The sequence below is a fragment of the Pipra filicauda genome, unplaced genomic scaffold (genome assembly GCF_003945595.2).
Source record: "Pipra filicauda isolate LSUMZ 115617 unplaced genomic scaffold, ASM394559v2 scaffold592_size254116_pilon, whole genome shotgun sequence".
NCBI lineage: Eukaryota > Metazoa > Chordata > Aves > Passeriformes > Pipridae > Pipra > Pipra filicauda.
In genome coordinates this window covers 79,039-93,099 of record NW_024104745.1, presented here as the reverse complement: position 1 = coordinate 93,099, position 14,061 = coordinate 79,039, and the positions used below count along the sequence as shown (strand labels likewise).

General features: G+C 43.9%; 1 protein-coding gene across 1 annotated transcript in view; it reads right to left on the bottom strand.

Moving 5' to 3' along the window:
- Positions 1 to 217: 217 nt before the first annotated feature.
- WNT7A (Wnt family member 7A) overlaps positions 218 to 14,061 on the bottom strand; it is a 40,547-nt gene continuing 26,703 nt past the window's right edge. Inside the window, exon 4 of the mRNA XM_027748532.2 lies at positions 218 to 4,464. Within this exon, the coding sequence (XP_027604333.1) occupies positions 3,985 to 4,464 (480 nt within the window). The 3' untranslated portion in view covers positions 218 to 3,984. The remainder of the gene's footprint in view (positions 4,465 to 14,061) is intronic.

Below are 14,061 nucleotides of genomic sequence, written 5' to 3'. Positions count from 1 at the left end.
CAAAACAGTTTTGCAATCCACAGGAGAGTTCATTAAGGGCCTTGTGCAATATGGTACGTGTCCATTATTCTCCTTTTCTAAGTTACTACATCCCCTTACAATAACTTTACCAAATGAGTCACTTAAGAGTACATTTTAAGGATGTTTTCAGTTTAATTATCACTGTGGAAAGACGTATCTCCATTAGCTTTGTGAATACATGGCAAAGAAAACTTAATCATTGACCGATTCATGTTTTATGGAAGTGCTTCTACATCCAGCTCATTGCATTCAGATTAGTTGTCCTCTTAAAAGGGCAGAGAGGTAAAATCCTTAAAACTTGCTTAGGAATCCCAAGGCAGAGCTGCTTCGTTTCCATGAACTGGGGTTCCACTCTCAAAGAATTCATCATTAATAACTTCCCAACTTGCAGCTACGCCTTTTCTCCCGCGTTTCCCACTCCTCTCACTCCTCCTGCTCCGTGGATGTGTTTTCTCTTTCCAGGCCTCAGCGAGGCTGTTCTGTGCCCAGCAATGCAGCACTTCCCTGGCTGGCCCAGGCCAAGGGATGTGTTTCCCTTTGAGAGCCGTGTTGTTGTGCAGTTGTGTTGTTTCCCTGCCATTGTGTGCTCCTCCACCAAGGAAAAACAGAGCCCTTCTATCCCTGAGCACAAAGAACAAACTGTTGTTGGGGGGAGGAATATCTACAGACCTGTAAATCTTTCTCCTCCTGTTTATTCTTCATGTCATTCAAGCCCATTTAGCAAAGGACCAATTAACTCCAGACTCATGGCACATTCTGAGGGGCCAGATTTCTCCTATCAGAGGTGACACAGCCGAATTTCCAAATAATTTCTAGTTGAATGCAGCATTTGGTTTTCCTTGCTCTTTAGTTCACAGTTCCCAACCTGTTACTCCAGCTATCAAACAAATTGATGTTTTCTCTAATTTTCTCTCCATTTTCTCATCAGCAATATTGTAAAATATAGGGAAAATGTGTGCCAAATCCAATTCATTGTGCATCCAGTTTTTTATTATTGTGACTAAAACTGTTGAAAGGTATTTGTCCTTCAGTAGTTACTCTGCTAACTGTACATGGCACATCACTGCATACGGAAATATACAGGAAGCAGGAGTTTTACAGATTACTCTCCTATGGTAAAAACATGCTGCAAAGGTAACAATTTGTAAAGTAACTCTAATCAGTGAAGAAAGCACACTTTTGACTATGATATGGTATCCACAAAGTGGTGGTGATGGGGAATTCTAATATTAATTGTTACATCTGAATTATTTTACCATAATATAGTGTTGTAATGAACATATCTACTGTATGTGGTTGCATTTTGTATCTTGCAGTTTATAACTTGGACTTTAGGAGAACTCAGAGCAGTGATTCAATGGCCAATAAAAATTTGCTTTTATATCAACAGTTTGAAATGAAATTGTGTTAATAGCTTTATTTTGATATGCCATTCTGGTGCCTGAATTGAATAAACCTTCTATTTTGTGTTAAGTGGCAGGTCTGCAAAGAAACTGTGTATTAACCCTGATTATACATTGCTAGGACTAGGGACTGCATAGGCTTGTGTTCTTACAAAAATAATATATATACAAGAAGTGAGTTAAAAACCCCCACCATTCAGATGAGCCCTAAAAGGTCAGGTTGTGAAACTGCAACATCTTTTGATTTTTTTTGGTGATTCTTCTGCTTCCCTTCTCAGTTCTTTGTTTTCACAGTCTTAGGTGGGAGTTTTGCCCCAGAACTATCAATGGGCACAAGATAAACCTGTATCATCTACTCCTTGTAATGTTTGCTGCTCTCAACAGGAGTCAGTGAAATGTTTTCTTTACTGATGCCTCTCTGAGCCTCATTAAAGGGGGGAGATCCTGTGGTCTGGAAGTAGGAAAGAATCTGGTGTGTCCCGGACAATTTGCAATATCATCAGTAACGCTGGGCCATGTTTATTAACCAGTGAAAAACAACATTAAAATTAGATTATTTTTTTTTTATGGGTCACAAATGAGTAAAGCAGCGGGAACAGAATGACTCTAAAAACACAGAGAAATATTTACCACTCAAATGTCTGAAGAAATTAGCAGTGATAAAAAGGAAATACCATAAAGGGAACGCAAAATGGCTCTGAAAAACAAGTGAGCAGTCTTTAAATTTGCCTCTTTAAACTTGCCTGGATGTTTTTCTGGATTTCTGAGCTCGGGCCTTTTTGGTGGGGGAGGAAAGAATAATGTAAATGCCAAAAAAGAGTCGGACAAAAAGTAAGCTTTGTATCCTATCTATGAGAATCAGACGGTGTGTGTCATGCTAGTTTTTACAGTCATAGTCTACAGTCTCCCACTGATTAAAATGCAATTTGACAGTAACACAATATAGAGGTTTAACTGACAGCACACACAGCACATTTGCGAGTCATAACGCCACAGTTTAATGACTGACGCATGTGGGAAGCTAATTCGCATTTTTTTTTCTTGAATGGGATAAATGAGCATCCAGTTAATACCAATCATGAATTCAAGCCATGTGACAAAATTGATGCTACATACCCTGTTCTTGTTTTGCATATTCTGCAAATTGAGCTGCAGGAAAAGAGCCAGTTTGTACACATATCCGGAGAGAAAGTTCATTCTGCTTTCTGACACATCCACCAATTGCAGCTGAATGTATCCAGCTTGCTGCTGTTGTGTTCACAAACTAATTACCCTTTCTCTGTTAAATAGCCTAAGAATTACAAATTGTATGCCTGTTTTGAGAAAAAGTACAGGTTGAACAAGCAGACGTAGTATAAATAAAATATTTATATAAAAATAGTCTCTTACAAAATATACTCTCTTATCCTATGGTTGATTTTTCCAAAAGATGGAAGTTTGTCTGGATTTTCTTAATTTTAGACATATTCCAAACAGGATTTTATTAATGCTTCTTTCTTTAATCGAAGAAAAAAAAAAATAACCACAAAGCCTGGTAAAGATTTGTAACCCCTACCACTCGACTTTTGTTCCAGACAACTAGCAGCAAACAGGAGAAAACAAACAAACAAACAAAAACCCCAAAAACAACAGTGTTTGTGTATGTACATATATATAAAGATGCCAGCTTTTGTACTTAAACATCTAGTACTGTAGAACATATCCTGCAAGTCCAACTAATAGAAATATCCTAGTTAAGAATAATATGTACAGCTCCAGTTCTTTCCTTGCTGTTCCTACAAAATTATTCCACAAAGAAAGCCAGCTATCTACTTTAATTGCAGAATAGTTCCCCAAAGGTTGGTAGAGTTCTTTTTTAATTAAATAAATTAATATTAGTTTTATCTGAATAAATTGTTAAATATTGCTATTATTATGCCCGAGTGTCCCAAATCCCTGTGCTAAAATCTGCAGCACACACACACACGAAAAAGGCAGGTAAAGCAGTGTTTACAGAACCCTTCAACAGTTCTACTCGCTGTGGCAAGGGGGATGAAGGGGAAAGATGGGCAAGACCAGCAGAAGCTTTTCACGAGTGTAGAAGCCAAAACCTGTGTCATCCACAGGCTCACACGGGCCGTTCACGGTGGGGCTCTGTCCATCCCATCCTGTGCAAAGCCCTCTTGAGGGGATTTCTCCCCTATCCCTCCCTGCTCCTTATATTTGACCATCTCTTTTCCAAACCGGGAGTCAGTTGCCACCCTCAGAGATTCCTCCCTGACTGGTGTGTCTCCACAAGGCAGTCAATGCTTCTTGCTTTAGAGGTGCAGGTTAATGAGATGATCTTTTTCTCTCTCTTTTATGTGTCAGGTGGCTCAGGGTGGGGTTTGTTTGTTTTTCTTTCTTGGCTGGCTTTATGAGTCCGAAATGTGTATCCACATAAGCGATGAAACGTGAGAAGAAACGAGGGGCCTCCGTTCCCCAGCAGTTCTTCTGGGAGAGCAGGTCTGCCCTACAGTCTCGTGTAGGTCCGTTGAGTGCATGTGCAAAGGTATCCGTGGCCAGGGCCGTGCCCACGTGCTCACTTACAGGTATAGACCTCTGTTCTCTCGCTGCACGTGTTGCACTTGACGTAGCAGCACCAGTGGAACTTGCAGTTGCACTGCCACACCCGCGAGTACTGGTGGGTGTTGTACCCCCGGCCGCAGCACATCAGGTCGCAGCCGTTGGACTGCTGGGCTGTCTTGTTGCACATCCTGCCCTGTGTGCCCACGCTGCCAGTGACAGGGTCTTCTTCACAATAGTTGGGGGATTTCTCTATGTACACCAAGTCTGTATCCATGGGTTTGCGGTAGGAAAGGGGCTTCTTGATTTTGAGGAAGGTCGGGCGCTTGTTGCGACTCGCCCGCACGGGCTCCACCTGAACGGCCTCGTTGTACTTGTCCTTCAGGATGTAGCCCAGCTCCCGGAATTTGGGCAGGGTTGTCCAGCATGTTTTAGTGGTACAGGATCCTGAGACCCCGTGGCACTTGCACTCTAACTTCATGTTTTCTTCCAGAATCTGTGTTAGAAGAACAAAGAACGATGTGTTAACAAAAGCAGGGGGATTTGATGGATACTGGATGACAAGCAGGGATGGGTTTGCTCTCCAGTAGGAGCTGCCACCAGACACAGGTCACACTCCCACCAAAGCTGTGGGTTTTGCTTGCCTGGACACACTATTGTCCCAGGTAGCAAATACTCACCAGTATCAACCAAGTTCTGCCTGTGAGGCTCATTCCCCGTTTGCACTTTGAGTTAACCAGGGAGGATAACTCTACCTAATTTCATAGTCCAGGTCCCAAAGGCAAGATGGGACCCTCCTTAACCACAGCTTTCCTTCGATATGACTGTACAGTGCTTCAGATTTATCTGTTCTTGCAATGTTTGGCATATGGCAGTGAAATTAGGAGCTGGCAGAAAATCACACCTTCACATGAACTGCCACATGCAGAATTCTTTCAGAGTGCAACAATAGGTGCCAGAACCTGACTTTTGTAAACAGAGGTTCTGCATCTCAGTTCTTGCACCTCAAAATGACATAGGCTGGTGCAAAAGATGAACAAGCAGATACTCTATCAATGTTTGTCCTCCTGTAGGTCTCACATTAATCAACATATGGAGCAGATTATTATTTAGCAATATAGGCCTCATTTGTTCTAAATGGTGCAAATTAATGCTCCAGTTTTGAAAGCTAAGCATTATTTTGATATACCCACAGTCAAACACACTTTCTGGAGGGTTTGAAGTATTTTTGCCTCCTGTCACATGGATAACAGAGCGAACAAATGTCTCAGCTACTTTGCAAGAAAACAAGGTCTGTCTTAGAGCATAAAGGGTAAGAGTAAAGGAATCGGTTTCATGTTTTGTCATCAATTCTTGTTAAGAAATGTCAAGCTCTTTAATGCTGTAAAAGCATCTTAAACACCTCAACTTCATGGCTTGCTCCACCCTGTCTCATGCTCCCTTCTTTGTAGGGGTCTCTCATGGTTATGCCTGAGTTGTCACTACTTTCCTTTTGAAGATAATAAGCTTCATCTTCCACCTTCACATCCCTTGAAACTCTGTCGCTGTATCTTCTCCCTCCTGCTGTTTTACCAGCCCAGGCTTTGCCAAATAAAGCTGGAGACCAGCTTAGTCCCTGCTCTGTGTCCTGAGCCCCACACTGACCTCATTCAGCAGCAACATCGGGTTAACACCAGCAAACATACCTGATTCCAGCAATTAATTTCCCACTGGTCTGTACTTGAAAGAGACCATAATAATTTTGATGATGAAATTCTGCCTAACCTGGCAGAGACCAGCAGTGGAAAGCCCAGCCAGAGGGATTATCAGGGTTCAGGGAGTGGCCACATAATTTTTCCCCTGAGACAACCCAGCTGATCCTTGCAGTTCCAAACCTGGGCAGCCTGGAAGGCTGGAGGGAGGTCAGTGGTATGGAAATTTGAATTAACCCTTCTTTTATAGCTGGAGAACTCACTGTGCAGACTCAAACACCAGCCTTTTTCAGCAGAAAACAGGTGAGCCTTCACCGAGGAAGTTGATTCTTCTCATACCTTTTGGTCTTGAGGCTGTTCCTGTGTCACCTGGGCACAGAAACTGCTATTGCCTGACCTTGGGATGATTTGTAGCTGCTTCTTTGCTCCCTGCTCTTCCTCTGCCCATTTTTGATGAACATGGGGATTTTAAGGTATTAAAACAACAGGCTGAGAGAGTTGGGGCTGTTCAGCCTGGAGAGGAGAAGGCTCCAGGGAGACCTCATGGCAGCTTTCCAATACCCAAAGGGGGAGAGGAAATTTTTACAGGGGCATGTAGTGATAGGACACAGAGGAGTGGCTTTAAGCTGAAAGAGTATGTTTGGGTGGGACACTGGGAAGAAATTCTCCCCTGTGAGGGTGGGGAGGCCCTGGCACAGGTTGCCCAGAGAAGCTGTGGCTGCCCCAGCCCTGGAAGTGTCCAAGGCCAAGTTAGACAGGTCTTGGAGCACCCTGGGCTAGTGGGAGGTGTCCCTGCCCATGGTAGGGGGTGGAATGAGGTGACCTTTAAGATCTCTTCCAACCCAAACCATTCTGTGATTCTGTGATTTTCTGGTTCTATGAAATCGCTTTGTTTTTACTTTAGTCTATGAGCAAATTGCCCCTACGTGTGGTCCGAAAGCAGGATTCAAAACCCTAGACAGCATGGGTCCAATACTTTGATAGTTGGGAACTTAGTATATGCTACTGGCTTTAAATTAATTTCTCATGCAAACTATCTAATGACTGCCCTAAAACTGAGATGTGAGAAACTTTTATATTCAGATCTACATCTTAACTTGCAGTTCTGCTCAAGCTTTGGCTTTATCTTGAGTTTCTCTCTCAGCCACTGCATACTTCTTTTTATTGCTCACTCATTCATAAGGCAGTGCACTTCGAAGATAGATGAGGAGATCTATGAGGAAAAGGAGTTAGAGCACAGAAACCGGAAAAATAACATAAATTCTTTTAGCCTCATTTGTACCTTTTTAAAAGGTTTTTTTTCTTTTTTTTTCTTTTCTTTTTTTTTTTTTTTTTTTTTTTTTTAATTTGAAACTAGCCAGGATACATTTCTCAGCCCTAATTCAATCACTGTTCTCGTAGAATTGCCTGGCCTTATATCCTGGTACGATGTTCAAACTTGCAACAAAATATTTCTAACTCGCCTGCCATGGGGATCCGCCAAACTGACTTGAAACATTAATACAAAATACATCATGTGCCATCTATCCAGGCAGGGGTTTTTTCCTCAAGTGTAGCTAAGTAGCCTAAATTGCCTTTTGGTTTATTTCATTAACATCCCATTTTCAGCCAGCAGCCTCGGCGGGAACGAGCAGCTCCGCGGAAAGAGCTGAGCCAGCGGCTGGAGCGGCCCCGGGCGCGCTCGTCTCACGGGCTGGTCCCTGCTCCGGGACGCGATGCCAAACACAACCAGCCGCTGCTTTCCAGGGCTCGGCGAGGCTGGGCACGGGCAGTCTGGAGAAAAAGATCTGCTTTTGTCTGAGCGGGAGGAGTCTGTGCGGTGCCTGTTGAGCCCAAGTGCCAGGGGTCCTTCCCAGGGGTCCAGAAATGCTCGGAGGGGGGTGGGAAGGGGCAGAGGGACGAGAAAGAGTTTTGTCTTTTAACTCCGTGTTACATTTATTGTTCAGTTTTTCATTTATGATTTTCATATTTTCCTGAAATTTACTGGCTGCCCCTCCCTTTCTCTCTGCACTTGTGGGAGATGCACTTCCAACATGCTGTGCTAAAATCTCTCCAACACACCTGCCCCATTTAGGTCCCCTGCACTCTGCAATTGAGCTTTCCCTTCCAGATTTGCCTCCTACCTTTGGCTCACAACCCCTTTTGCTGGTTCTGTTCTTGCACACATACCCTGCTCACTGGTGCTGCCTTTCAATACCACGGTTTGCAAATTCAGCCAGAGATGAATTGACTCTCCAGCCTTCAGAAAACAGGCTACATGGAACTTGAACTGTCTGTCCTCAGCAAAAGCAAAGGCCTGCAATGGATAGTTTTGCTGTACTGTGGTATCAGGTGCTTGGGCTATTTGTTTTGCAATAAAATATGTGGATGGTGGTATTTTAATACTGTTCCATTATTACAGTATCCTCTGATAAATCGATGCCTTTATAAATTCAGGAAGAGAGTTGCAAAGAAAAAGGAGAAAATAAAACAGGGGATTCTTTGGGTAGGGCCAGCAAGCCTTGGTCTATCCCTTGGTTTCTGTGAGCCAAAAGCAGTGCCCTACCCCTTAAAAACTTGGTCTGTGTTAAAAACAGAAAGTGTTCTTTACCTTTCAAGACCAGGATTGGTTTCTTTGAAGGAATTATCCAGCAGCTCATACTTTTTACGTTAGATTAAAACTTTATATACATTACAGACTGACTTTTCCTAAAATGTAAGAGCCTGAAGGGCACAAAATTTAAATCCTAGATCCTCTGTTTCTTACCAAATGACCATATCCAGCTCCATCAGTAAATCTGTATGCACCAGTGAATGCTCTGAACTGGATTAAATGTGAACAAAGAGCCGGAGTTCTTTTAGCTTTGTCCACTTTTTCTTTGAGCTCCTACAGTAAACTGTCAGTACTTGTTTCTCTCTCTCCCCCCCTTGCCATTAGCCTCTGGGAAATAGTTTGTGTGAAGAGAACTCGCTGGCTCTCTCTCCTGATGTTATCTTCAGATGCAGTACCTTTGGGCACTGCCATTAGGAGCTTAACGTGTTTTTTCTTCACCTTCAGTTTTGCAGGGAATGTGCAGGGCTGGTCATGTGAGGGTGGCAAACTGAGGCTCTGGAAAATGCTGCATCCCAGGAGCTGCATGGGCTGGGTCCAGCACGGTGGTCCTGCCCTGGGCAGGGTGCTGGGCCCGTGGCTGGGCTGGCTCAGTGACACCAGCAGAAACTGCTGCCTGGTGTGACCTGGGGCTGGAGTGGCTTTGGCTCACAAGGGAATTGCTGCAGGAATTGTGCCCTCTGGGTGGTGGGAAAGGAGCTGAGGGAGCTCAGGGGGCAGGCACTGATCTCTGCTCTGGGGGGACCAGGGACAGCAGCCAGGGAATGGCTGGAGCTGTGTCAGGGCAGGCTCAGGTTGGATCTCAGGCAAAGGTTCTTCCCCCAGAGGCTGGTTGGGCACTGCCCAGGCTCCCCAGGGCAGTGGGCACAGCCCCAGGGCTGCCAGAGCTCCAGGAGGGTTTGGATGATCCTCTGGGGCACAGGGGGTGACTCTTGGGGATGGGCCTGTGCAGGGCCAGGGGTTGGACTGGATGATCCTTGTGGGTCCCTTCCAACCCAGCATATTCTGGGCTTCTGTGTCCCTCCTGCAGTGGGTTTTCCCAGCTCAGTGTTTCTGTTCCCTGAGTTACTCAGGGGTATGTCCTGCCCTGGCTTTCCAGCATCCAAAGTCAGCTGCCTTTCCAAATGCATCTGCCAGCCCAGCCTGGGCCCCTCATGCCCAGTGGGGTCAGGTTTTGCACAGCCCTGGGTTTGGTCACCAGGACTCCACAGCCCTCGCTGCCAAAGCTGTCCTGAAGGACACACACTGTCAAACACAGGGACCATCACACCTCCAGAGCCTTCTCCTTCACCAACAGGATTCTCATGGAAACAAAATCAACACCAGAGTGCCTGAGGCCAGGGACCCTCTGCTGCTTCATCCCGAATAACTCAGGCTGCAGCCTACATGTGAGGGTGTAATTAGTGAGACAACAGACACCGACTCCTGTCCCACCAAGGCCATGATCTTGCCTAATTTTTCTGACATCAGATCACTTGGGTCAGGAAATACCTGTCTCCTACAAGTGCCTGCACACACAGCTTTACTACAGATCAAAGAAAACACAACTACTGGCAAGGCAAGAGTGACATTTTCACTCCAGAGCAGAACATGGCAGGGCTTGGAGAGAGGTCACATCATTTCTGGGGGTTGGGGAGGGCAATGGTCAGATGCAAACCTGCCCCTTTCAGCAGGTGGAAGATGAGGATTTGTGATTTATATTACTTACAGAGGCAATTGTAGATCCTTAAATAAGACAAAGCTCCTCAGACTTCAGGAATGATGTTGAGATATATTTTTTTCTTCTTTTGAAAAGGATTCATTGAATAAAAAGAGTGTTTTAAGCTGATACAATAAAGCCATGTCTTATTTAGTCTTTCAACAAAATAACTTACTTGAGAACCAAATAACATGTAAAGCAACTGGCAGTGAGGTCTAGAGTGAAACTTAAGCATTGAAAAGGGCAGTGGATGGATATGAAACTCTGATTTCACAAGCAGGAAAAGGACTATGTCACATTAAAATGACTAGGAAATGTCTCTGCCACTTGTTTTATCCAAGTGTGAGAGTAATCTCCAAAGGATGCTACTGTTTAAGTAACTTGTAGGACTGTTCTAACACCAAAACTCTGAAATTTGAGGACAGTACAAGTAATACTTGATGTTTTTTTGGCAGGGAAAAAAGAGCATGAGAGAGCATTAAAAAAGCAACACAGAGACAAATCCTATGAAATCTTTAAGAAAACAGCATAAAAAAAAAAAGCACCCAAATGCAAGTTTAAAATTAGGAAAGGCATATTCGAATAGAAAAGATGAAAAATATTCACAGAGCTCTTGCAAATGTGTTCTGTAGAAACAAATTTTGCACTGATATCCTGTGGCAAACTGAGTGGGGATGAGTTTGGAACCCATTGTGTCCCACACTGAGTGACTCATTCCAGACACTCTTTGAAATCTCAGTTGAACATATTATGAAGATCTTATTAAGTACAGCCAAAAGATTTTTTTCTCTCTTGTTTTTGATAAGTAAATCTGTGCAAAAGAATAAGATCTGAAGTCAGTATCAAACAAATTTGCTACTGAACCCTGTGAGCTGAGGCTGTCCCAGAGTTACTGCTACCCCAGGCAGGCTGAGCCATTTTTCCCATTACCATAATTTTTGTGCTTTAAATAAAAAATGCCTGGGAAATCACCAGAGCATGTGACCTACATCAATCAGATCACCTTTGCACTTTTCTTGGAAGAAGTGTCTGAAGAAAATCAGGCAATGAGCAGGTCTGAGGACTAATTAGGAAGACATGCTGATGAATGACACACTGCTCCAGACCCTACAAATGGGTGGGATCTCCCACCACCACCTACCCTCACTAAGGGATATCCTATTTTAAAGAGCAGGAACACTTTTTCCAGATTCAAAGCCATGATACCCTTAAAAAGGAAGACTTCAGAACTTTGACACTCTCCCAAGTTTAACCTTTTGTGTACTATTTCTGACCTTTCTCTTTCTGATCTTTCTCCTTCCACCATAAAGCAGGAGGTTCCTTTCACTTCTTATATGCCCTTTATAGAGTTTCAAATTTACTTTTATACTTTCTGCCTGGAATATTAGTTGCCCTTTACTTCATCTTCATAAAAAAATCTATCATATGCAGCAATTATTTTCAAAATGCAGCTTCTATTTCCACAATAATTCAAACAGATAAAGAAAAAATATTAATTAGACTTTCTCATGCACTGCTGGCAGCACAGAATGAGATGTTCTCCTCTTTCCCTGGGTAAGTTTTGTTGTTTGAGTCAGAGGACAGAGGACCTGGTACCCTTCATTCACTGACTATCACTGTGCAGAATAGCAAATGAACACAGAATTCTGAGAGCAAGGCCAGTAAAACCTGAGAGGAATGCAACAAAAACTATTTTTTCCTGCATATTTTTCTTATACTTCTGATAACCTTCATGACTTGCTGTGTACTAAATCAATTTATCACCACTTCTGGGTCCAAAAAGCAGAAGAGCAGTAGAAAATGAATTTCATGGAATGCTTTTATAATTCTTATTCTTGAAGAACAGCTGAACTTAGGACAAAAAGGACATAACTGGTTTTAAAGAGAGAGATTTAATGATGCTGCTCTTCTCAAACCACGAGCCCTTGCCTTTTTTCAAACTGTACGAACTGTTATGTGAAATAACTCAAGGTGTCAGAATGTCTCAGAATCACAGAATCACAAGATCACTGAGGTTGGAAAAGCCCTCCAAGATCAGAGTCCCCCCTGTGCCCGATGCCCACCTTGTCCCCCAGCCCAGAGCCCACAGTGCCACAGCCAGACCTTCCTTGGACACCTCCAGGGGTGGGGACTCCACCACCTCTCTGGGCTGCTCCTTCCAATCCCTGACCACTCTTTCCAGGAAGAAATTCTTCCTGAGAATTCTTCCTCAGCTTTCTCTCACTGAGGGGTCCTTGTAGGAGGACACCTTAAACGCCACCACAGCTGTCCTTGGGATAAACCTCTGCCCAAACGCCAAAGTGCCTGTGGAAGTGGATTCCATGGATGTGGCTCAGAGTCTGTATCTCACTTGCTTAATGCTCAATATTTCTCTCTGCAAATCTAATCACGGCCCATGGAAGTCAAATAAGGTTCTTAAGTTTTTATTTATCTTCATCAAGATACTGCTTGATAGTGGGCAGATGTGGCAACACCTGATTAAGCTCAGTAAAACCTGACAGGGCTTTGAGAGGAAGGATGCCCTCAGAACTCCCCACTGCCCTGCTGGGTCAGACAGTCTCCCCCTGCAGAGGGCCAGGTGTTCTCTTCTCCCTCACCCTCTCCCTTTTCCATCATATCTGATAACAGCTGCAAGACCTGGGGATTCCTTGCCTCCTCACGTGTCTCCTGAACGCATTCCAGTTTTCCCCAGACAGAAAGTACCTGCACTCTCGTCTTTGCATCATAATGCAAATCAAACCCAGCCATTCAGGAGCTGCAACCATGAGCCTCAGGTTGAGTTTCAGGTACTCTTAAGGGATTTGGTGGATGACAAAGTTTTCTGTGTCATATTCAGTGCAAAACCTTCTTACCCAACCCTTCCTCCTGTTCGCAGGAAGTCCTGTAAGAAAAGTTTTTCTCAACTACAAATTTCCAAACTACTGCTGAGATTGACTCTGGGGGAGGGTCCTGTGCAGGGTTAAGAGTTGGACTCGATGATCCTTGTGGGTCTCTCCCAGCTGAGCATTTTCTGTGATTCTGTGTAAGTTTTATATCAGGAAATAGCCTAAAAGTACCATGTTCCCACTATCTGTTGCAAGTAGCTGTGAAATGGGGGTTCCTGATGTGGGACTTTGTGTTTTCTCAGTTGCTGATGACAAAAGCTCAGTAATCTGGCTTGACAGATTATTTATAATCACAGTTATGCTGTGATGGCTTCTTGGTACAGCTGCCTCCAACACTGGTCTGACTTGCCTTTGGGTTTTGTGGATCTTTCTATTTAAAAGCAAGGCAAATATTTTAACAGAACAAAAATGGAAATAATTTGAAAACATAACTGTCAATGGGTTTGATAAACTACTTATATTTAAAAAATAACTCTTGTGAGACCCATTATCACCTAGATTAGACTGCATCGATGCAGCGCCAAGTAAGTGTCATCATGTAGGAAGTTTAAAGATCAGTCATAAAAAGGAACTTGGAAAAAATAGTTCTGAAAAAAATCTGGTTTCTTTTAATGTGCTTTCTAGAACAAGAACAAGCAGCAGTCACAAGCATTGAGGCCATGTTGCTGAGAACACAGCTGGGCTGGGCAGGGCACGTCTCCAGGATGAAGGACCAACCACCCCCTCCCTAAGATCTTGCTTTATGGTGAACTTGCCACTGGGTGCTGCAAGAGAGGAGCCCCAAAGAGGAGATACAAGGACTGCCTGAAACAACATCTCAGCCTTGGCCACATTGATCACCATAACTGGTCTACTCTGGCCTCCAGTCGGGAGGTCTGCAGACACACCATCTCTAACGCTGCTGATGCCTTTGGGAGCGCAGCAGGATCACCCTGGAGGAGAAAAGACAACGCAGAAAGAATCGTGTCCTGCAGAATTTACCACCTAAGGAGTCTTTCTGCTGTGCCTTTTGCAATCAGACATGTCTGTCTGATATTGGCCTCTTTAGCCACCAGCGTGTTTGTAACAAATGTGGGTGGAGCCCTCCCCAAATCTTCGTTCGCGAAGCCCGGCCATGAGATTAGAGTACAGCTGAATTGTCTTAAAGACATTCAACACTTTGTTTTATATTCTACATTTAAGTGAAAGTGTGATTTCCTAGCCCCTTACTGAAATGGGATTGTGAGAT